Raw genomic sequence first — 24,550 nt, 5'->3', positions numbered from 1 at the left:
AGTCCCTGGGAACGTGCTCAGATTCCAAGCATAAACTTGTCGGAAAGCATCCATGCTAGTTGGTTAGTAGGTGAAGGTGGAAAATGAAAGATATCACTCTATGATGCATGTGTTTCTAATGTTTTGAATGCATAGATCCAATGTGCAAAGAGGTTGGGCTATATCATAGGTAGGTATATTGGATCTGGGCCTTCAATGGACTCTTTGATGGCTAATGCTAGCAAAAAGAAATCCCCAAATCCTGCCTCTATTGCGTGTGCATTGCAAGGTGTTGTAGCTAGCAGTCCTTTGTATGAGGAGCCCACAATGCAAGGTGATAGGGAGACTATGCATAGAAAAAAGAAGGGAACTGAAGCAGCTGCAAGTTCCCACAAGCTGGGATACATGATTGAGTCAAGGCAATGTAAAAATAGGGACAGACCATGAAGTATACAGTTTGATGATGGTGAGTTGAAAGATATATATATTCAGGATACTGAGGAGAATGAAGAGATACTAGTCAAGCCGGTGGAAAGTGGAGTAAATGTGCCAAATGCAAGAACATCGACTTATGTAGAAGAGGTAGAAGTGGCACAGGAGGAGTGGGCTTTACGAAGGATGCCACCTAACTGTGTGAGAAAAATTTTTGGTATGGGGGGTAGAAAGAGTTGTAGCAACAAGTTACAAAGTCAGCAAGTGGGGCTAGTCGCACCATGCTTTTGGTCCGAGAGAGCCTTTAAGGACAAGATCATTGCACAATGGATATGGTTTTGCAATCATGACGTCACGCATACAAATGCTGTGCAAAAACAAGTGATAGTATCACCAATAGTTTCCTTTTTGTGGCCAGTTAATATAGGGACAAATATAACAAAGGAAGAGTGTAGTAGTCTAAAACATGCTAGTTTCAAGTTTTCCTACTTTGCAATACTATCAAAGAATAAGAAGAGAAAACCTCTTACTTCTACAGAGGGTGGTTCAAGTGGGAGGAGACACAAGTGGAGGTATGGAATTTCCAAAGACGCACAAAAGAGAATAGAGGTAGCTGCTTGCATGGTTGCAACCTTCTTGGAGGAGATAGTGAAACTTGAGAGGCAACATTCAGTATTTTGAGTCTTGACAGAGAGTTGTTATGATGTGCACATCAAAGAAGAGCCTAGGTGCACTTGTCCTGATTTTCAAAGAATAGAATCTACCCAAAAGGCATTTCTTGCTTGCAAACATATGTATTATGTGTATGTTCACATACTTGGCCTTCGACCTAAGGAGCACATGGTTATACATCAACCTGCACTAACTCCCATTGACCTTACCTTGTGTTAGGGCAATCACGTAAGATATGCCCTGTCATGTGGAAAGCCCAAAAATAAGCATAACTCATTCATTGTTTTGGCCCACTCGTCATCATGCTCACATCAATAGGGTGTGGCTTGTCCTTTTTTTTTTTGCAAAAAGATTAGGGTGTAGCAATCTTGGAAATTTTCTAGATATTGTACTCTTTTTGGGAGATACAGAAGTTCTCCATTGCTCATTGGAGGAAGGTTGCCCATACTCTTTCTAGATATTGCACTCTTTTTGGGTGATGCAGAAGTTTTGGTTGTAGCAATCTTGAAAATTTTCTAGAATTTTGTACTGCAACTTCCTCAATTCTGGATACTATACATCTTGTTCCAAGCTTGAAAAAGCTCAAAAAATCAATTTCAATTACAAAAGCATGAAATTGAAAGCTCACAAAAATAACACACTCGGCACATTACATCATACTACACACAAAAATGACCTTCAAATAGGACCATGGATACCTAAGCAATAGGTCATCAAGCCACCACCAAGATGCCTCAAAAAGACATCGATCTTTATGTCTATCAAAAATAAATAGTCATAGAAGTTTTCAATGCCTTTCACCGATGCCCGATGATAGCATATGTGGATTTCCCAAACCACCTAAAGTGTCACCTCATGTGATCTCAAACTAAGAGAAAAGTCTGCTACCTATCAAGCAAAACAGATCATCACAAACCTGGATGTCAATCCCTAATCTAGGACTTCAAAATGTGCCAAACCTCAAAAATGCATGTAGAAAGCCACACTATGGGTCCACTATGCTTAAATATTGATAAGGTGAGGAGGCCCCATCACCATCACTTGCTCACACTCCCTCTAGAGCACTCAAGGGCCATGAAAGGTGACAGCACCACTACAAAAAAATGAGGCCTTCATGAACTTGACCTTACCTATAGAAGAGGAGGCCTCATAGCCTTAGTCTTCACCTCGATCAAAGTGTCAAAAGTGTAATTCAAAATTTGGAGACAATAATGATATCGCATCAAAGGAGTCCTTGAAACCCTTTGCTTCTTCACCTTCAGCTTCTATTGTGCTGCCAATTCCTTGCATTCCTTTTAGAGATGTCCCTTCTTGCCACAATGATAATGACATGCCATCATCTTCTTTTGCCTATTACCACTCTCTAAATTTAAAAAAAAGTTGCATTCATACCACCATGTCAAGAGGGGAGTCTCCCCTCTAACACGAAGAAGCATCATGCTCAAATAGCAACATAGAGAATAGATGCTCAAAAATGACTAGTGTCATCGATGTTTAAGCTCATAAGGCCTTATAGAGAATAGTCCCAACAATATGCACTCTAGACAAGTGGAATGCATTATCAAAGCTGAACTTGTATAAGGAATCATTGGGTTGTGTCAATCACCTTGGGCATAATAGTTTGTAGTAGCTAATCATAGAGCATCATAGCTTGCATGGTCAACAAAACCTCATACATAAGCTTTAGCTTCTCCCACACTTTTGAAGTCATCCTACAAGAGGTGATCATTGAAATGACTTCTTTAGAGATGCATCGAAGAATTGAAGAGTATGCATGGGCAGCATTTGTCTCTCAAGTAAGAATCTCATCCTCATATTGCCTTAGTCCCAATCTTTTGGAATAAGCAATGGCATTTAGGAATGCAAGATGGCTCCCGAAACAACATAGCACAAGTGCTTTTGCACAAACCAAGCTTTCATCACAACACTCTAGGTGAGATAGCTAGGTCCCTTAAGCTTATCATCAATAGACCAACATAGAGGTACCATTGGAGAGCAGATACAAGAAGATGAAGTAAAGGAAGGCATTAGAGTGATGTATCTACCAATAATTAGTCCAATACTATGAGTTCAATGTAAATAATGTAGTTCACGACTCAAAATCAAGCTGAAAATGCAAACTTTTCAAAAATGTAATTGTCACAGTTGGGTTGGAAAAACAAGTGTAGAAGATGACAAACATAATCATAATCAATAAAACAATAGCAAAATTGTGAAAACCTAGGCTGTAACTTGCAAAATGGCAACCGAATAGGGAAAGCCATCTGGAGTTGAGCAGTTATTGTTGGATTAGACCTAAAAAATATCAATATATGCCATCAAAACCAAGAGAACAATCTCTAATCCCATGTCAAAGTAGTGGGTAGCAATGGAAGCAAAGTGACATGGTTCTAATAGACCACAACAAAAAGAACAAAGAAGAACATTGCAAAGAAAGCAAGAACTCAGTGAGAATAGACTCATGAAATGGAATCCATATACCAAGGCACAAGAACAATAGAAGGGCTCTAGCACTAAGTCACCATGGTAGTGGCACAGTTTCCCTCTCTCCACCAGGATGTAGTCGTGCTAAAGAACGAGTATCTAATGGATCCAAAAACTAGAGAAGGGATCATGTCTATAAATAGACATAAATTGTATCAAACATGATGAGACTAGTCAGCCGGCCATAAACTATTCTCAAAAATATAGGTCAACCAATATGCAATATGACTATCCATTGTTAGCATGCACTGGCCATATCAAGCCAAAAGATGAAGAAAATCCAAGATTGCTTGCATTTGACTAATATGTTTAATCATAGCCATGATCTGGAGACCAGCAAACCAATAAAAATGTGATTGGTATAAAATGTTGGAATGCACATGAGTACACAAACTCTATCCTATGAGATGTGCACTTCACTAATCTTTTGAAGACATTGCTTCCAACTTGCTTAAGTATAGTTTAGATTCCAAGTGAAGTTGTGAGAATAAGGGTTTGAGTGTTGAATATTGAATGTGACAAGTCTATGAATTTTAGAACTACCAAAAAGGCTAGAGAGCTCAAATATAGGTAATGGCCAATGATTGGGAGAAGGAAAACAAGAACAAAGAGTCAAGATTGAACAGAATATTTTTCTTTATACACCCAACTTGAAATAAATAGGAACAAATTATAGGTTAAAAATGGAAAATTTTTATTTTAACTACCCTCTCTCCAAAGCTAAAGAAAGCGTGGACAATGGAATCATACTCTTTGTATGTATCTCCTAGTATTTCCATCCAATATGTACCTCCTAGTATTTCCATTCAATCCTTAGTGTAATGGTGGTTAGCTTGATTTGGTCCATTGTCACTTTCCATTTGCAATTAGAGTATTTGAAGTGTGTTGCTACCCTAAGCCTTTATCTCCATATTCCAACAAGGTGTGATCTTTGAGCCATTTTCTTGTCTTGCTTCCCATGCATAGAAGTGTTGACCTACATTGCAAATTGGTTTGGATACCATTGTTCAGTTGCCTCTCCAATGTATCCTCTTTTAGAGGTTGCTTGGATTTTTCCATCCTAACCCAACCACCAGAGGCACCTTATTGAGTTGAGAAAAAACATAAGCACAATGCACCTGGTTCTAAGGATAGAGGCTTTATTCCAAATAATAATAATTTGGGGTGATCGATGTGAGTACTTTTTGGTACGTAGTACTTGTTTATTTGCTTTGAATTTCTCTATCTTGCTCTTGACAATTTTTCATCCTTCAACTTCTTCATCTAGGGTAGAGTTTCCTTTGTCTTGATTTTGGTTACCCCTAAGCATTTTCACCTAGGAGACCTTATAGTTTTTCCTATCATTAGTATCTTCTTTAGTGAGTTTTGGACATTGTAGTGGCCCCACATGCCATAGTGGAAGTAGGAAATATTAAATCAACATTATCTATCTTCTTCTCCTCAATGTTCCACAATAGGCAAATCGTGTTCATGAAAGAGTTTGCCAAAGAAGGAATGTTAGAGATCTACCCAAGTCTTTAGTAAGGTCAGGAAGTAGATTCCATAAATATGCTAGGAGCTCAAGAGTCTTGACCCAAATTGGTCACTCCTCCTTGGGGATAATATCCTTGCATGTTTCAATGGGTTGCTAGTCCATGAAATACACAAGGTTAATGCTCCAAAAGTAGATGCCTTTTTTGAAAATTTTCTAATCAATGGCAACAATAGTCATTTGGTGGGTGGTGCTAATTTTGTAGACCATCTTCGCAATAAGAATTATACACACAATAATTGTGAGCATTGACTCAACAATGAATCATTGACGGATTGTCAAAATATTGGTTTTGATTTTTTTCAAGGAAACAAAAAATATTAAATACATCTTAGAAAAAATTCCCCTCGTGTATAAATGCATAGCACATAGAAACCATTGTAAAGAGAAAATGAGTACAACGTGAGTACAACGTGAGTACAATGGTTGTGTGAACAACCAAACTAGTTGGCTATAGTATCGAAGCATACGAAGGGCTAGTGGAAAGAAGACACCAAACTCCCATGTCCACATGAAAGCATCATATCCCCTTCTCATCTCATAAAACCACTATATAGCATCTTCTCATCTCCCATTCTATCCAAGACTATCATCATAATCTAATCTTAGGGAGTGACATTGCATCCTCCTCTTCAATTATAACTAATGAAAGCTAGATGAAACAACATGAGATGGTTTTCTAGTATAAGTGCAAACAACATGTTCGTACCAATGTTGTCCACGCTTGAGTTGTTAACCTAGTTTACTCAATAATTAATCAATGTTATCATGGTGAAACAAAAGTAATTTCATTACTGTGAACAAACTCTTAGAGGATACTAGATAATCATTATGTAACAACACATCTCCTAATGTCATACCTTTTCCATCTAATCTCAGCCAAAAACCATTTATCTAGTTCATTTGAGAGCTTCTCCTAACGTAGAGATTCTCTTTTATATTAAAAGTTGACCCATTACTAGAAAGCTAGTTGAGCTTTCCATTCCATATGCTCCTTAAAAAATTCAAGAAATGCTAAAGCAATCCTCCAACTATAGCTTCTATTTAGAGCTAGGGATACACTAGGAACTTGGTGATACCAATACCCTAGGAAAACTTTCTCCAAAAGCTCCTCACCTAGAAAAAGACCCCTATTAATGAGCTTAACTAATAAGGCTCTACAATGTCTATAGGTTGATAAAATGACAGTCCAAGCTTTTGTATTGGCTGCTAGGCTCCCAACTTTGCCTAACCAAATAAATTCTTGATAAATTGCTTCACTTGGACATGTTTTTAGCTTTTTGAACTAATCTCTCAAGACACTCCTCTATAGTACACCATTTAGTATGAGATTCCTTGCAAATGACATGCAAACCACCATTTAAATGGTTTGAAGTTCAATCCAAATTTTAAAAACAACACACCCATTGAACTCTTAACACAATCTCTACTTAAATCCGAAATATATTAACTCACATACGAGATACTTAAATCCCACGTATATACTTAAATCCCAAATATATTAACATACTTGCATACGAGATACTTGCAAATATATACTTAAATCCCACATATATTTGGCTGCAAGTATGTGAGTTAATATATTTGCAAATGACATGCAAACCACATGCAAGTATGAACTCTTAACACAACCTCTACTTAAATCCCAATTATGGATCTCCACTAAATGATACTTGCAGCCAAACAATTTCATTCATCAAAACAATGCAAAACACATTGTACATGTCAAAAGCATTATTGAGTCCGATCAACTTTACAAATATGGCAACCTTGTCCTATATTACCTTAGTATATTCGACATGCATAAAGATCATGTCCTGCCCCATAGGAGTATAATAGCACTTATTAATATATTGAGAGCTTGATGTTGATACACCAATATAATCGAATTTCGCTCTTGCAACACCTAGGGGCAATAATAGGCAAGTAACTTTTAGTCACCTACTGAGTTGTTAAGCATTCGTGAAACTTATGTCTCATCATATGAGTTAAGCAAACACTATTTGAGCCCCAATGGTGGAATAAAGAAATGAAAACCCATACATTGAATCTGAATGTTGGACAACACAAAATTCACTCCCAGTAATTGGATTACACAGTTGAAACCCCATGCATTGGCCCAAATTGAGGATGCTTCAACCATCCAAATTGACTGTTAATGAATGTTTAAGTGATTGCTTTCTTCCACTGCTCATCATTGTTCATTGTAATATAAATCATTAAGTGCAATAAGACCACTCTTTTAACTACTATAAATTTGCAACTGCATGAATTACAGTTTGGAATGTTTCCACTCAACTGCTGTGCTATTCATTCAAACTGCAAGCAACTGCTCATCATTCAATATTTGCAGTGATGGGATCTTGGGACTTCATGCAAAGTCTGAAGAATAGAGGATGCTAGTAAAACTTGGTTGAAAGTTTGTAGCCACAAAGGTAAACCTTTACTGCAGGTAAAGAACTTGGCAGTTTGTACACATGGTCATGTAGGCTTCGCACTTGCCAAACATAATAAGTTACATATACTTGAGTCCATTCTAGCAAATGTGCAATTATGTTACAGTTGTAACCAGCAAATATTTTGGGTCCATTTGATCAAAGAGTCAGAATATCCGTTCAAAATCCGACATACTTTAAGAGACCCATGTTGAATGCCTATACAAATTTCAATCATATATCCAGGAACTAGCTTTCTTCAGCTCTCCATTTGTTCAAGAGAATCCAAAACCTTCAAAAAGATGATCTTTAACAACAGCCAACAGCTTTTCATGCATAATCTCATAAGAAGGATATTGTGGAAGAATCAGTTGATAGAAGCAGGTATGAGCTGTTGGCAGCCAAGTTGCATCAGTGTGAGCCTTCCGAATATGAAATTTTGAGGACAGACCCGCAAAGCCTTCAACTGGCAAGTGATTTACTGAGGTCGAGAAGAAGAGTAGTCGCCTGCGTTGTTCCATGGTCATATTGCTAACAACCTGCCAAAATCCAATCTTGCTTTTTTTAGGGTAATGGTTGTACTAACAAATAATTAAATTTCTTCTGGCCAGCACACAAACACAAGGATCATGCATAGCCTCGCTTCATCTACCCCCCTCACTCCCTCTCACCAAAAAGCCCTCAGTTTGCATACCAATCCATCAATGCAAAGCTCCTTTGGATACTTCAATGTCAGACACACCCAAGAAAGTTTTGCAATGGTTGTAACAGAAATTGTTGTGTTACCATCATCAGTTTTCTATTTATGATAATTGAAAAATGCTCATAAATCAAGGGGATAAGACCGATAATTGAAAGTAAACCAATGCAAGCAGCTAAGCAGACACACCCTGAGAATTTTTCTGTGCAACTACCAATAACCATTAGCATATAATTAACAGCATAACTATAAATTCATCCCCCAACTAATGCATTAAGGTCATTCACGTCATCCTGTTTTATCACTCTGATTTAGTTTATGTTTTTCATACCTCCTTCATTCCAAGACACATTAGTGCATGATGTAACAGGGCACCACCACCATTTCACCATCCATTGGCACATTCATCAAGGCTCCAAGCAATATTTGATTGGCCTTAGACACACATCCCAAGGAGCCTATGTCTCCACAACCAGATAGTGGAGGTGCATCAGTGGGATTTATCTTCCCTAACCACACACCTTTGTGGATTTATTCACAAGGGTTACCCATCCTCCCATACCAATCCCTTTAGTGTTGCCTAGATAGTACCACAATTTGCACATGTCCTTACCTAGTGAGCCGTCAGTCTATCATCAATTCATCATGTACCATAGCCTATAGTTGGGCAACTGCCACAAGTCACTATGCCTATCCCTATGGTGCCGCATGTAGTACCAAGCTCTATTCTTGCCTTCCCTACTCACCCTACAAATGTGACACCTCCGAGTTCTCATCACAACACTACATCTGCCAAGAATGCATTAACTCATAAGACTCGCTTTAACAAATCTAAATACACCACTTGGTCTAACTTGATGCAAGATGTTTTTGACTCACAAAACTTGTGGGACATTTTTTCAGAGCTAGAATGGCAGCAAACGCTATTAGTTTTCTCATAATGCTGTCCACTCTTGGAAAAGCCAAAACACTTCACACACAGCCAAGTTGATACAAGGTCTACTTGACCTAGCATCTAATTAGTGGACACTTGAAACGACCCCTATGTAGCTTGGGATAGGCCCCATCGTACCAACCTTCAACATGAGCTCCAAGATTTCTAAATATTTGATTGAAATGACCTAGGATCAAGCTAGCTGAGTACCAGAGGTTACTCCCCGAGTTTGCTACTATCAAACTTCCCAAGTCCAAGGATGACCATGTCACCTTGTTCCTAAATAAGTTGCCTCTCATATTTCAATTTCATGCAACAAGTGATCTTGCAACCTACCTTACCCATTTTTTATGAGTTCGAGACCACTTGTTCTCTTATACACCGTTGTTTGACCAAGTTCATATGAAACCCACTTTTCCACCTTTAGAGAGGGCCCTAGTTTCCGCTTCTTAAAAGAGGAAGCAAGGTAAAGGCAAGAACCAAGAACAAGGATAAATATCAAGATCAAAAGACAAGTGCGTCACAAGGAAACATCCAGTCTCAACCAAAACCAAGATAGCAAAATGTACCAAATAAAAATGGGTATTTTCAACAGTGTCAAGGCTGTCATTCCGATGATCAATGTCATGCCAAAGCTACAAAACCCAAGACGCCACCCACATAGACACTAGATATTACATCCTTGGACATTTGGATGAGCACTAATTGTTGGCCCAAGCGTCGAGTGATTGTGCAATTAATTTAATGGGAAATCAATGAGAATAAAAGAATTAATCGATGCACAACAATACTCTATCATGAATAAGAAGTAATGAATTAATATGAGAGAGAGAGAGAGAGAATACAATGCTCTAGGCGATCGCACTAAATAATGCCACACTTGTGCAAAATGAGGCACAAGATGTCTTAAAATAATTTAAAAAATAAAACCCTAATGGCTTAACCGTCATAAGAAACCCTAAAATAAACCCTAACCCTAGTGTCACTTAGTGCTACGACACTAGGGGCAACAACTGCATTTAATGGCAATTTAAATATTGGGTGCCTTTAAGATACCGAAAAACACACTTCACTGCCTGCCAATGAAGTACTGAAGGGCTATGCATATATCTACTCAATTAGGACACAGAAAACTAAAGATCTAGAATTATGTGACATAGATAAAATTATAAATCAAACATCCAACAGCCTGCTGATATAAAGTAGTATCAAAGGATCGACTATCATCATCAGAAGTGAATCTAAAACCAGGCTCCAAGGGAGTAGACACGAGCTTACAATTCTCAAACTGAAAACGCTGGAGAAGCTAACCAATATACTTGGATTGTGTCATAACGATGCCCCCCTCCATGGTGGGAAATTGGATATCCAAATAACAGTGAAGTAGACCAAGATCTATCATTGCAAATGTTTGATGTAAATCAGCCTTAAACGCTGCAATTTGACCACATTAGTCCCAGTGACGAGAGTGTCATCAACATAAAATACAAGAATAATAAAATCAGATCCCTGAAGTCGAATGTAAAGAGTAGCCTCGGTAGGACTATTCCTCAAATCCAAGATGCACTAGATGAGAATGTATGCAAGCATACCAAGCCCATGGAGCTTGCTTTAAACCATACAAAGCCTCTTTGAGACGACAAACTTTGTGCTCAAAGCCAAGTGCAAATCTTGAAGGCTCAAAAACATATACCTCTTCAGTGAGATATCCATGGAGAAATGCCGTCTTGATGTCCAGCTGATGCACCTCCCAATGAAAGTGGGTAGCAAGGGCAATAATACTCCTAATGGTAGTAATGCCAGAGGTAGGGGCAAAAGTCTCCTCAAAGTTGATTGCTTGTTGTTGGGCATAGCCCTTGGCAACTAGGCAGGCTTTGTACCTATCAATAGAGTCATCTAACTTTCTTTTAATTTTATAAACCCATTTGGTACCTATGGCACACTTGCCATGAGGCAAGTCACATAGCTCCCAAGTGTCATTCTGATGGATGGAATCAATCTCTACCTTCATTACTTCTACCCAACGATCATCTAAAAAAGCATCTTTATAACATAGGGGTTCATCATTGCATGTTGTAGCTGCCAATGCACATGCAAGAAGATTACCTTGATCTTTGCGAGTAGAGGCTCGTGTGTGGATAGCCAAAAGAAGAGGTTGTTTGCTGTCCCAAAGAGTGTCTTATTGGGATGTAAAGGTCCTTTATTGACCTCCATGTATTGTACACGCGTATTATTATGTTGTACATATAAATGCACCCTTACAGCCCCTAAGTATAAATACATTTTATTCTGTGTACCAACACATTGTGGGTACACGAAAATCAGCTTGTCTTCTTTCTGTCACTCTCGCTCTCACTCACCTACGCACTTCCCCTGCTGCAAGTCTTCACACTTCCGCTAGCCGTGCTCTCAACAACTGGTATCAAAGCTTCAGCTAAGGTGTTTGCGCTCCTCAGAGTCCGTACAAGACATCTCCAGTGTTTCGCTCGCGCGAAATCATCAGGTCATCACTTTGGCTGTTCGCTCAAGTCACATCACCACTGATTTCAAGCACGTGTGTGTGTTGCCAGTCCACAGTCCAGAAACCCTAAATCTACACAGGCGACAACAGATTCTATCACGTTTTGTACAGGCAACAAGTTGTTTTGAATGAAGCGACAGCAAGCGATAGGCTTTCACGTCAGTGACTAGTCACGACTGACACGCGACTAGCTAGCAACATGTTCTGTGGCATCAGGCGGCAATTTTCTGCAAGGAGACAGGTCATGACAACAGACGGTTGATCAATGGAGTAGGCATTTTTCATCTTTTTTTTTAATTTTCCTGCAAGTAGACTCCTTGCTCTAACGGGGGGTTGCACGTGGAAGCACAATTTTCAAATTTGTGCAAATTTGAGCCTGGAAATTTGGAGCTTTTCCCAGATTTGATGTTGTTTATGCTTGACAGTGACATTTGTATCAGAAATTGCAAACATTGTGCATATTGACCTCAGTTAAATTGGGGATTTTGCCAAATTTGTTGGAATTTTGCTCATCGGAGCAAAATTTCTTGACATGACCTGGAAAAATTGGGGCTTTTCATGTATTGATGAAATCTTGCTCAGCTGGGTCAGATTGGCTAACATTTACGCACTATTGGACCTGGAAACTTGGGATTTTGTGCAAATTTTGGTAAATTTCTGCAATATTTGCCCGTGTGTGGTTGGCTTATGTAAAAACAACAGAGGTTTATTGCTGGTTGGGTAAGAACAGCAATGTATTTGCTGGTTTAGCTTGTGCTCTTGCACTTCAATACATTTACACTCGTGTTTGTGATAAATGGCTGCAACTTCTTCCAGTTCTGACATTAAGGTTTGATGGAAATCAAACGGTTTGATGGTCAGGGTTTTGACCTTTGAAAAGACCGTATGCAGGGCATAGTGTTCTTAAAGGATTGTGAGGATGCTTTGTAGAAAGATAAACCCGCATAAATGTTTGATGCAGATTGGGCCAAAGTCGACAAAAAGGCTATGGCTTATATAAAGATAGGTATCACTGATGACATTTTGACAAACATTAAGGGATTAGATACTGGTCGTGCAATATGGAAGAAGTTGAAAACTACCAATGAGATCACCACACTTGTTAATCAAGTGCATTTAATGCACAAGTTGGTGCATATGCGGCTGGATGAGTCCAAGCCTGCAGTTGAGCACTTGAGTGCATTTATTGGTATTTTAAATCAGCTCAAGGATGCTAATTTGAATTTTGATGATAAGTTGAGGGCGATCTTTCTAATCATGACACTTTCTAATTCCTGGGAGACCGTGGTAGTTTCTCTCAGTAATAACCCCAATCTCTCATATGATGATGTGAGGGGTTCAATCTTGAATGAAGAAATTAAACGTAAGTCTAGTGGAGAAAGCAACAACTTAGCTTACAATGTTAAGAGGCAGAGCTAAAAAGAAAAATGCAAATGTTGGATAGAGAAGTAGAAGCAATAGCAAAGAAAAGGAAAAGAGTGATGTTACTTGCTATTAGTGTGGTCGGAAGGGCCACAAGAAGCCTGATTGCAGGTACTACAAGAAGGAACAAGAGAGAAAGAAGAATGCATGAGACAAAAGGAAGAAAGAGAATAAGACAAATGCATCTGAGGCAGCCAAAGGCAAGGAAAAGGCCAATGTGGCCTCTAGTGTAGTCATAGAGGAGCCCTTGAATGCAGAGGCTGATGTACTAGGTGCAGTAGATTATGATGCTCTTGTATGTCACATGTAGGATATGCAAATTACCAAGGCTGATGTGATTGATACACTTTTGTAAGTTGATGATGGTGTCACTCAGACTTGGATTGTAGACTTTGGTGCCTCTTTCCATGTAATTCCTTGCTTGGAGTGTTTTGCTATATTCAATGCATACAGTTATGGAAAAGTATATCTTGGAAATAACCATGCTTGCAACATTGATGGGATAGGCACTGTACATTTGTCTTTGGATAATGGGCAAGAGCTTGTGTTGAAAGATGTCAGATATGTACATGGCATCAAGAAAAGTGTACTATCTGTTGGGCAGCTTGACTTGCATGGTTACACTAGACTATTTGGTGGTGGTTTGTGGAAATTGAAAAAGGGTTCCATGCTGATTGCAAAAGGAACCAAGAAGGGCACTTTGTATTGTCTGCATTATAAAGCTTTGAATCGCAAGTTTCTTGCAATCGCTGAAATTGGCTGTCATTAGGAGTTGTGGCACAAGAGATTAGGCCATACGAGCCAAAAAGGACTCAATATCCTTACCTCTTTGAAGAGGGTCGATGGAAAAGGCTCTAAACTTGATTTTTGTAATGATTGTCAGTTTGGAAAGCAAATGAAAAATTCATTTTACTCTGGTGTCTCCCTAAATCCAATGTCTTGGACTTAGTGCATTTTGATGTATGTAGTATGCCTGTGAAATCGTTCGGTGGTGCTGCATACTTTGTCTCTTTTATTGATGATTGTTCCAAGAAGATTTGGGTTTATCTATTGAAAAAGAAAAGTGGAGTATTTGCTGTTTTTAAAACTTTTCATGCGTTTGTGACCACTCAGACAGGTAGAAAGATGAAATGCTTGAAAACTCATAATGGGGGTAAGTTCACATCTACTGAGTTTAAGTTTTTTTCTGACTTGCATGGAATCAAGAGGGACCTTACAACTCCTTACAGCCCTTCTTCAAATGGTGTGGCTAAAAGATACAATAGGACATTATGTAAGAGAGTGCGGTGCATGCTGTCCATTGCTAATCTCTCTCATGAATTTTGGGGAGAGGCACTTAAAACCGTGGCTCTAATTAGCAACCGCTCTCCAAACAGGTCCTTAAATAATGGCATCCCTGAGGAGGTTTGGTCTGGCAAATCGGCCTCATATGACCATTTACGGATATTTGGTTGTAATGCTTTTGTGCCTGTTAGAGATGAGTTGAGGAGTAAACTTGACCCGAAATCCACCAAAGGCATTTTCATGGGCTATGGTGATGAGGATAAATTTGGCTATAGAGTGTGGTTACCACAGTCTAAGAAAATTGTTCACAGCCGTAATATTGTGTTTAATGAGGCAAAGTTGCTGAAAAGTACTTTCGCCTTTGATGAAGACATGAAAAAGGTCAAATTTCAGAATTTGCAGCCATCTCTTACTTCAAATGATGAGCCTCATGATGTTGTACCACACGCTGAAATTGATGATCAGCTGGTTATTTTTGAGCCAGATGATAATGGACAGCAAATAGAAGCACGAGGAGGTCATGGACAGCAAGACAAACTTGCTGATTATGAAAATGCAGGTGCTGGAAATGAAAATGAAGGTGTTGTACAGCATGAACAGCATGCTGAAAATGGCTTACAGCAGCCAATAAATGCTGAAAATAACATGCCTCCAAATGTAAACCCGATTCCTGAGAATGTATATCATTGGGTATGCAGGTCTACACGCTTAAGAAGGTAGCCACATAGGTATGACCCCTCTTTGCACTATGTGATGCTTACAGATGAGGGTGAGCCTCTTACATATAAAGAGGCCAAGTCATGCAAATTCAGTAGTAAGTGGGAGCTAGCTATGCAAGAAGAGATTAAATCTCTGTATGCTAATGATGCTTGGGGTCTTGTGTTGTTGCCCAAAGGAAGAAAGACTCTTTCCAACAAATGGGTTTACAAAGTAAAGACAATTGATGGAAAACCCAAGTACAAGGCTAGACTAGTTGCCAAAGGATATGCACAAAAGGAAAGAATTGACTTCCAAGAGGTCTTCTCACCTGTTGTGAAGATGATCACTCTATGTGTGCTTTTTACTCTCACTGTTGTATTAGATTTAGAGCTGTACCAAATGGATGTGAAAACAACTTTTATGCATCATAGCAGCTAGAAACATCAGAAACGTTTAAAAACGAAACGTCAGAAACATGTTTCGTAAGTTTCTTTCAAGAGGGGGTAAAATAAGAAACACTGGTTTTTTTTATATAGGGATTTTTAATAGTTTTGACTTGGGAAAGAGGTTCCAAACCTCTATGGAACTCTCTCTTAAACAAAGAATGGCTAATTGAGCTTGAGTGATAATAGAGTCAATTAAGAATAATACATTATATGTTACATATCCATGATTCATTATTAACTTGTCACTTATGTCAAAGTTAGTCTTTGGACAAGCTATACTATGGTTTAGAACTCAAACATTATGATTTATACATATCATACAAAGAAAATTAAAATTAACACGTAAATAGCCTATCTATTATATGGACTAAGTCAAGTTGTAACATCATGATTCTCATTTCAAAACAAACTGACAAAATGTCGAAATCGAAAATGAATCATAATATATCATAAATAACTCATAAATGAGACTAAAGTCGTAAAATATTCAAATCTCAAGACAAGAATAGATACTAGTTTGACAAAGTCCAATAACTAAACAAAATCACAAAAAATCAGTCTCTCATCCAAAATCTTAAGCCCTTGCGAGCCATTACACATCATATTCATCATGGTTAACATCCCAATAGCTTTTGTCAAAAAAACCATGCTTTGAGTTTCAACTCACTAAAAAAAATTTTAAAAATAAAAACGCCCACGTTTTTTACTCTCAAAAACGTTTCGTACTTTAAGAGACGTTTCATAAGTTTCAAATTCAAAGAAACGTGTTTCTTAGCAGCTATGTTCTGCATAGTGACATCGATGAGATCTTCATGAAACAACCCAAGGGCTTTGTAGTTCTTGGAAAAGACCAGTTGGTGTGTAAACTAAAACGCAGCTTGTGTGAGCTGAAGCAAGCACCACGGCAATGGTACAAAAAGTTTAACACTTTTATGCTCTCTCATGGATTTACATGCAGCCATGCAGATCATTGTTTGTACATGAAAAAGGATACAGTTGGCAACCCCATCATACTTGTTTTGTATGTAGACGATATGTTGCTAGTTGGGAAAAGAAAGACTAGCTTGGATACTCTCAAAGATCAGCTGAAATCAACTTTCTCTATGAAAATTTTGAAAAATGCAAAGCATATATTGGGAATGAGGATGTGCACGAATAGAATGCACAAATTGTTGTTCTTATCTCAAGAGAAATACATTAAAAAGTTACTAGACATATTTAACATGGCTGAAGCTAACCCTCTTGGGATGCCCTTATCTCCATATCTTAAGCTTAGTAAAGCCAACAGCCCAAAAGATGACATGGAAGCCAATGCTATGAAGGGAGTCCCTTATGCATTAGCTTGTACTCGATTATGAATAAGAAGTAATGAATTAATGAGAGAGAGAGAAAGAGAGTACAACACTCTAGGCGATCACATTGGATAATGCCACAATCTTGCAAAATGAGGCACAATATATATTTAAATAATTATTATTTTTTAACCTAACGACTTAACCGTCATAGGAAACCCTAAAATAAACTCTAAACCTAGTGTCACTTGTGACACTAGTGCTAGGACACTAGGGGCAACAACTGCATTTAATGATAGTTTAAATGTCTAGGAAGCTCGGATCATGGATCAAAGGGCGTTAACACATAGCCCATGAGATGGCCTACACTAATAGCATTGGTCACAATGGTCATGAAGCAACTTAATGCGAAAGAATGAGTGGTACTTTGGAGTTGGGGCAGCTGAGTCCTATTTATAGGACTAAAGGCCCTATTCTGTACAGTACTATGTGAGTACCAATCTTGGATTCTTATTCACACTAAGGGCACTTCGAAGTTGGAGCAACCGAGTCCTATTTATAGGACTAAGGCCCTATTATACACACTGATGTGTGAATACCACTCTCGGACTCCTGGCCCATTGACGAGCACGCCACACACCAAGATGGTGTGGGTTGGTGGTATGGGATACCAATCCTTTGGACATGGTCGTGACCCGAAGTATTGCTAGCTCCAAAGGGTTCAACAACATAGCATAATCCTTAATGAACTTCCAAAAGAAGCCAATAAAATCCAAAAAGGTTTTTACTTGTCTTATGGTCCTCAAAATAGGCCAATCTAGTACTACAATCGTTTCAAGGTCAATGCGAATGCCATTAATTGAGATAACATGTCCAAGATACAAAAACTTTGTATGAAAAAAATTTGCACTTTGATAGTTTTGCAAACAATTGTAATCATCTTAAGAAATGTAAAACAATATGTAAGTGGTTCACATGCTCCTCCAACATCTTACTATACGTAAGTATGTGGTGGAGAAAAACAACTATCCACTTTTCCAAATATAGGAGAAATCAATCATTCATCATCTGTTGAAAAGTTGTAGGAGCATTAATTAATCCAACAGGTAAGACCAAAAATTGAGTGTTCATACTACGTTCGAGACGTAGTCTTTGGAGCATCCTCGAAAGCCATCTATATCTATGTGAGAGTACGCAATGGAAGGGAGCACGAACACAAAGACAAAGGATTAGAGAGAGATTGCAAGAAAAGAATAAGAAAACTCCACTGAACGAGGAACAAATGCTGAATAAAGAAGAAGTGATTAGTCCCTGCGTACAACCCATAGCATCAATGAGGGCACCAGATCAAACTAACGATAATGGCAGCATTAGAGACAGAGGAAGATGACGAAGTCAAAGTGTGCACCTACCAAGGAAGAAGGAAGATGATTTACCAAGTGAGCGAGGGAAGCTATAAATAGCCAAAAAAACCCAAATTGGCCGATCAGTAATCTAGGCAAAAAAGTGGTTGACCAGCATTTAATAGTCATAAAAATACAAAACCAAGACAAAAAACATTCCAAAAATAATGGACAATGTCTAGCATATGAGAGAGACTGATGTATGCAAAAACCACCTAGAAAATGCACACAAAATCTTGACTAGAGGAGAAAATGCACTAAAAGGCAATAAACTGACTACTCTAAAATAAGCTACCTCCTCCATTAAAACAAGTGAGAAACATGTCACAGCTTCTAATGTCCTTTTCTAACTTAGACTAAGGCTCAAAGGTAGGAGATATTGAGAAACCACATCTTTCTATACAGTTTTCCTTCTTCATTACCATTTTTTGTTTCAATTTCCAACCCCAAAAAGGCTTTCTAGGGTCTTTCGGGAGAGTCAAGGAGCTCTGCACAAGAGACTTTAGTGGGCGAGACTCAAGACTATTCGTGCCTATATATACGGCACCTCCCATTCATTCTTTATCCACTTTCTTTCACTCACTTCGTCAGGCTATCATCCCTTTCACCCCGCCTGTTGCCATGCACCAATCTCCAGCTTCCTTGGGCTCCATTTATGGTGGCAATGGCTTCTCTTCTCCAACTGGCAACCATCCACGCCTTGGTGACAACACTCCACCCCCTAGCATTAGCATCTGCAACTTGGTGTCAACTCCATCTCCTCCAAGCCCCATCACCCACTATTGACAACAGTATTTGAGTCTGCTAGTGTTTCTGTTTTGCACCCTAGCACCTCCTCCACCATCAAACATCACATCATCTAGTTGACAACATCATCTCTAGGCCATGCTTGAGTTTTGACTTCCTGGTGGTTTCTCTACAGTAGTAAGGGATCTCCTCTTTCAATTGGCAACAGCCCGAGAGACCATTATTGCTTGCGTTTGGACTAAAGCCAATGTAACATTATATACTATTATTATGTTAATTTTTAATGTTAGCATTCCTTTTAATCTTAATGCAATGTATGGTTGTGAAGCAATTGCAAAGGAGGTGGACGACAGTTTGTCTAACATGGCAAAAATGGCAGTCCATTTAAGAGAGCAAGCAATCAGACCCGAATTGTTGTAGTCACAAGGCAAGTTCGGGCTTATGTGCACCGAGCAAACAACCATTTCTAGCCCTTTAGAAAGGGAAAAGGAAAAAGGGGGCAGGGGGAAAGGGGGGGGGGGGGGGGGGGGGAAGGAGAGGAGGGGAGGGGATAAAGAGGGAGGAATATTGCCACCTGTAGGGGGGGGGGGATATAAAGAGGGAGGAATATTGCCACCTGTACCGAGGGGTCGACTCCCCTTGAAGGTAGACATCGAGGATGGTCCGTTTGGCTAACCCTGTTGGGTGTAAAGGCCCTTTACGCACTCTCCCATGTATATATTACTTCACTCATGTGAACCCACCCTAACGGGTGTAAGTGTACCATACCCTAAGTATAAATATATTCTTTTATTCTTTATGTGTACCACACTGGTACACACCTATCCGTTGACTCACTCTCACACTATCTAATTGTTCAGCACTATTGAGCACCTCGACTATTGTACCTGCCCTCTCTCTCTGCTTTTGCTTTTGCTTGTGCTCATCAAACTGGTATCAAAGTTGCAATGGTTTTTTGCATACCATAGACAGTAGTCGCCAACTTCAAGCTCGACAAGGTAGCGACAGCTGTCAAGCTTAGATTACATGCACGAGTATTACAGACGTAACAGTTTGGGGGACTGCAGCGGGCGACCAGTCAACAATGCACGGGCATCAGACGGACTGACGACCAGTGACGTGCAACTGCGTGTGTTGGGCAACTGGAGGACTAATGATCAGTCGACGGACTGATGGATTAACTACCAGTTGACGGACTGACGACTGAAGACCAGTGACCAGCAACTGCACGTGTCGGGCGACTGGAGGAGGCGTGCGTCAGACACGCACGCGTGACAGGACAGGGTGTTAGCCTGCACGGACAACGGACATCACATGGCCGCACGAACGATAGGCAAAAGGTCAATGGGCCATTTCATATTTTCATTTCATCTTATTTTCCCCTCTCTACTGGGTGTTCACACATACGAGCACAAAGTACAAATCTATGCAAATCTCTTTCTCAAATTTTGGGGCTTTTCCGAGATTTGATGACAGACACAATATTCAATGATTTCTGAACCATAAATTGCAAACAATGAGTGCATGAGTCTCAAAAATTTTGGGGATTTTCCGATTCAAGTGAAATTTTTGCTTGGTTGAGCCAATTTCTTGGAAATTTGTGCACTCTTCGACCCTAAAAATTGGAGCTTTTGCAGGATTCGTGAAATTTCTGCAACATTTACCCGTACTTGATGCTCGGGAAGATGTATTTATGCAATTGGAGCATATTCACTACAGAAATTTTGGGATTTTTCACATTGATGTATTTTGAGTCGTTTTGAGACTGGACAATGAAATTTGCAGCAGATCCACTGCTGAGTGGGAGTCTTCTGAGTTTTGGATGCTTCAAATGTTGAAAAAGGGCAACTTCTCTTGGTACATGTATTGCTGAATACTCATTATGCAATGAAACAGTGGTAAATACAGCATTTGGGTCATTGCATTTGGGAATTTTGGTGATGTAGTACTGAAGTGGGAGCTATCCTTAATGCAAATGTATCAAATTTGATTCGTGCATATGCTATAATCAGTACTTGAGACTGAAATTTGCAGCTGAACATCTGTTTCTTGGACATCTTGGAAGTACAAGAGTGTGTGCAGCTGAACATCTGTTTCTTGGACATCTTGGAAGTACAAGAGTGTGTACTTACTGTTACAATTTAGCAACCTTGCTAGTGACTGAAAGCATTCAGCCCTTTATTGCAACTGTGTATTGCTGAAGATGGCTAGCAGTGCATCTACATCTGACATAAAGAATCTCTTTGAGATTTATAAATTTGACGGCAATGGTTTTGAACTTTGGAAAGATTGTATGCAAGGTATACTCTTTCTAAAGGATTGTGATGATGCTTTAGAAGAACATAAGCCTGTTGCTTTGTCAGATGAGGATTGGGCTAAAATGAATAAAAAGGCCATTACTTACATTAAAATGGTCGTCACACATGATATCTTGGTTGATATAAAGGGGCTTGATACTGCTTATGTAGTTTGGGAGAAACTCAAGGCTACTTATGAGAATACAACTCCTGTCAATCAGGTACATCTCATGCAGAAGTTGATCAACTTGAAGCTTGATGAGTCGAAGGCTGCCTCAGAGCATTTGAATGCCTTCACTGGTATTTTGAGTTAGTTACAAGATGTAGGTTCGCCAGCTTTTGATCCTAAATTGATGGCCATCTTTTTGCTCATGAAGAGATTAGACGCAAGGCAAGTGGGGAAAACAGTGGATCAACCTACAATGTACGAGGAAGAACTGAAAAAAGATACAATGTTGCAAATAAAAACAAAAATCGCAATAAAAGCAAGGAAAAACATAACTTATTATCAATGTGGTCACAAAGGGCACAAAAAGCCTGATTGCATGTACTTTAAAAAGGAATAAGAACGCAAGAAGCATGCTAATACAAAAAGCAAAAAGAATGATAAGATAGAAAAAGTAAATGTGGTATCTAGTGCTGTTGTTGAGGAAATAGAAGATGATAAAGATATTGATTTGCTGGTTGCATTTTCAGATCCGCTTACCATGACAGTGGAGGACATGTATATTACTAAAACAGATGTGATGGATGCTTTGTTGTCAGCTCATGATCGTTTGTCACAATCATGGATTGTTGAGAACGGTGCTTCTTTTCATGTAACTCCATCTTTGGAGTGTTTTTCTACTTATACAAAAGGTAATCTTAGAAAAATCTACCTTGGCAACAATCATGCATGTAATATTGAAGGAATGGGCACCATACACCTTGCTCTAGAAAATGGTTAGGAATTGATTCTTCATGATGTTAGGTGTGTACCTAGTATCAAGAAGAGTTTGCTTTCTGTTGGGCAGCTAGACAGCAAAGGTTACTTCACTACTCTTGGTAGTGGTATGTGAAAAATACAGAAAGGATCTATACTAGTCACTAGAGGTGGTAAAAAGGGGACTTTGTATTATCTCTACTACAAGGTACTTTCTAGAAAGCTTGTTGCAATTGTTGAAGTACATTCACACATGGAGTTATGGCACAAGCATCTTGGACGTATGAGCCAGAAGGGTTTACAAGCACTCTCTTCACTTGGAAGAGTTGATGTGAAAAGCTCAAAGCTTGACTTTTGTGATGATTGTGTTTTTGGTAAACATGTAAAGAGTCCCTACTCTCTCGAGCCTCTAGGAAGGCATGTATCTTGGATTTAGTTCATTCTGATGTTTGCACCATGCCAATAAAAACTCATAGTGATTTCCGTTATTTCGTGTCTTATATTGATGACTGTTCTAGGAAGCTATGGGTCCACTTGCTTAAGCAAAAAAGTGAGGCATTGGATGCTTTTAAAGGTTTTATGCATTGGTTAATACTCAAAAAGGCTTAAAGTTAAAATGCATAAGAACAGATAATGGGGGAGAGTATGTGTCTAAAGAATTCAATAAGTTTTGTGATGACAACGGGATTAAACGAGAGCTTACAGCTCCTTACAATCCATCATCTAATGGTATGGTTAAGTGAATAAATCGCACATTATGTGAGAATATTCAGTGCATGCTATCCACAGCTAATCTCTCGCAATCATTTTGGGAAGAGGCACTTAAAACCGCGGTGCATATTTGCAACCGACCTCCACATTGTGCACTTGAAAGTGGCATCCCTGAAGAGGTTTGGTCTAGCAAACCTACTTCATATGACCACTCAAGAGTCTTTGGCTGCGAATGCTATGTACATGTACTTGTTGATAGTAGAACCAAACTTAACATGAAATCTCATAGAGGCATCTTCATGGGTTATGGAGATGAAGGTGAAATGGGCTATTGAGTTTGGGTTCCAAGCATAAAAAGGTGCTACACAGCCGGGATGTGGTATTTAATGAGTCAAAGCTGCTGAAAAATGTAACATCTAATGACTCGGACACAAAGAAAGTTAAATTTCAGTATGATTAGTTACTTGAGCAACCATCAGCCACTGAAAATTCAGCTCCTTTTGATGCTACTTATGACAATCAGTGTATCATTATTGAGCCAAATGAAAATGGGTAGCAAGGGTCTGTTGAACATCAGCTTGAGCACCAAAATCAGCATGCTGAAAATGAATTACAGTAGCCTGAAATTGTATTACAGCAACCTCAACATACAGTTCAGCAGCCAAACAATGAGGTCGTTGACATTCCCTTGGATGTGGATCCATTACCCAATAACATAGATTATTGGGTAAGAAGGTCTACACGTGTCAGTAGACCTATAGAAAGATTTGATCCTTCTTTGGATTGCATTTTGTTCACAGACAAAGGTGAGCCTCTTACATATAAAGAGGCCTTATCATGTGAGTTAAAGAAAAAGTGGGAGCTAGTTATGCACGAAGAAATGAAATCAATGTATCAGAATGATACTTGGGATTTGGTTTGGTATAAAAAGTTTGATGCATTCATGCTCTCACATGGATTTAAAAAGAGTAGTACACATCACTGCTTATATATTAAGAAGGTTGATGATGGAAGCCTTATTATACTTGTGCTTTATGTGGATAATATACTTATTGATGGTAAGCATAAAAGCCAAATTAATGCATTGAAAAGGCAGCCGAATTCAGCCTTTTCTACGAAGGATTTGGGTGCAGTTGAACATATTTTGGGCATGCATGTAACACGAGATAACGTATGGGGAAATGTATCTTGGTATAGCTAGCTAGTAGTACCCAAATTTCCATGCACAGTCACATTGCAATGATCCAAAGTATGCAAACAAGAATGTTTCCTAATGCATTTGGTGCTCCTAACATGTCAGGAACACATGGGGGGGCTAGTTAACTGGATGCGATGTTGCATATAAGTTAAGTTGGAATTGCAGCAATGTGAAAGTATAAAGCATCACAATGCTTAAGAGGGGAAAAGGCCTAGAACCTAGTAGAGATTTCAACAACTCTTATTTCTCTCACAAGAAAAGTACATCAGCAAAGTACTTGATCGTTTTTCTATGGCTGATGCTAAGCCTCCTGGTGTACCTTTTCCACCTTATCTGAAGCTTAGCAAAGCAGATTGCCCAAAAGATGATAAGGCAGCCAGTACTATGAAAGGTGTTCCTTATGCTTCAACTTGTGGTTCACTGTGGTTCACTCATGTATGC

The 24,550-nt window shown here is 39.0% G+C and overlaps 1 protein-coding gene across 2 annotated transcripts in view; it reads right to left on the bottom strand.

Moving 5' to 3' along the window:
* Positions 1 to 7,518: 7,518 nt before the first annotated feature.
* The window catches only part of LOC148027870 (E3 ubiquitin-protein ligase UPL5-like), a 99,452-nt gene continuing 82,420 nt past the window's right edge, over positions 7,519 to 24,550 (bottom strand). For both annotated transcript variants that reach the window (XM_087689573.1, XM_087689574.1), the window contains one exon: positions 7,519 to 8,072. In XM_087689573.1, coding sequence (XP_087545699.1) covers positions 7,809 to 8,072 — 264 coding nt within the window. In that variant the 3' untranslated portion in view covers positions 7,519 to 7,808. The remainder of the gene's footprint in view (positions 8,073 to 24,550) is intronic.

The sequence above is a fragment of the Lygodium microphyllum genome, chromosome 12 (genome assembly GCF_053477565.2).
Source record: "Lygodium microphyllum isolate KBCC chromosome 12, Lygodium_microphyllum_v1.1.10, whole genome shotgun sequence".
Taxonomy (NCBI): domain Eukaryota; kingdom Viridiplantae; phylum Streptophyta; class Polypodiopsida; order Schizaeales; family Lygodiaceae; genus Lygodium; species Lygodium microphyllum.
Note: the sequence above shows the minus strand (reverse complement) of the source record. Positions and strands in the feature narration are given on the sequence as shown.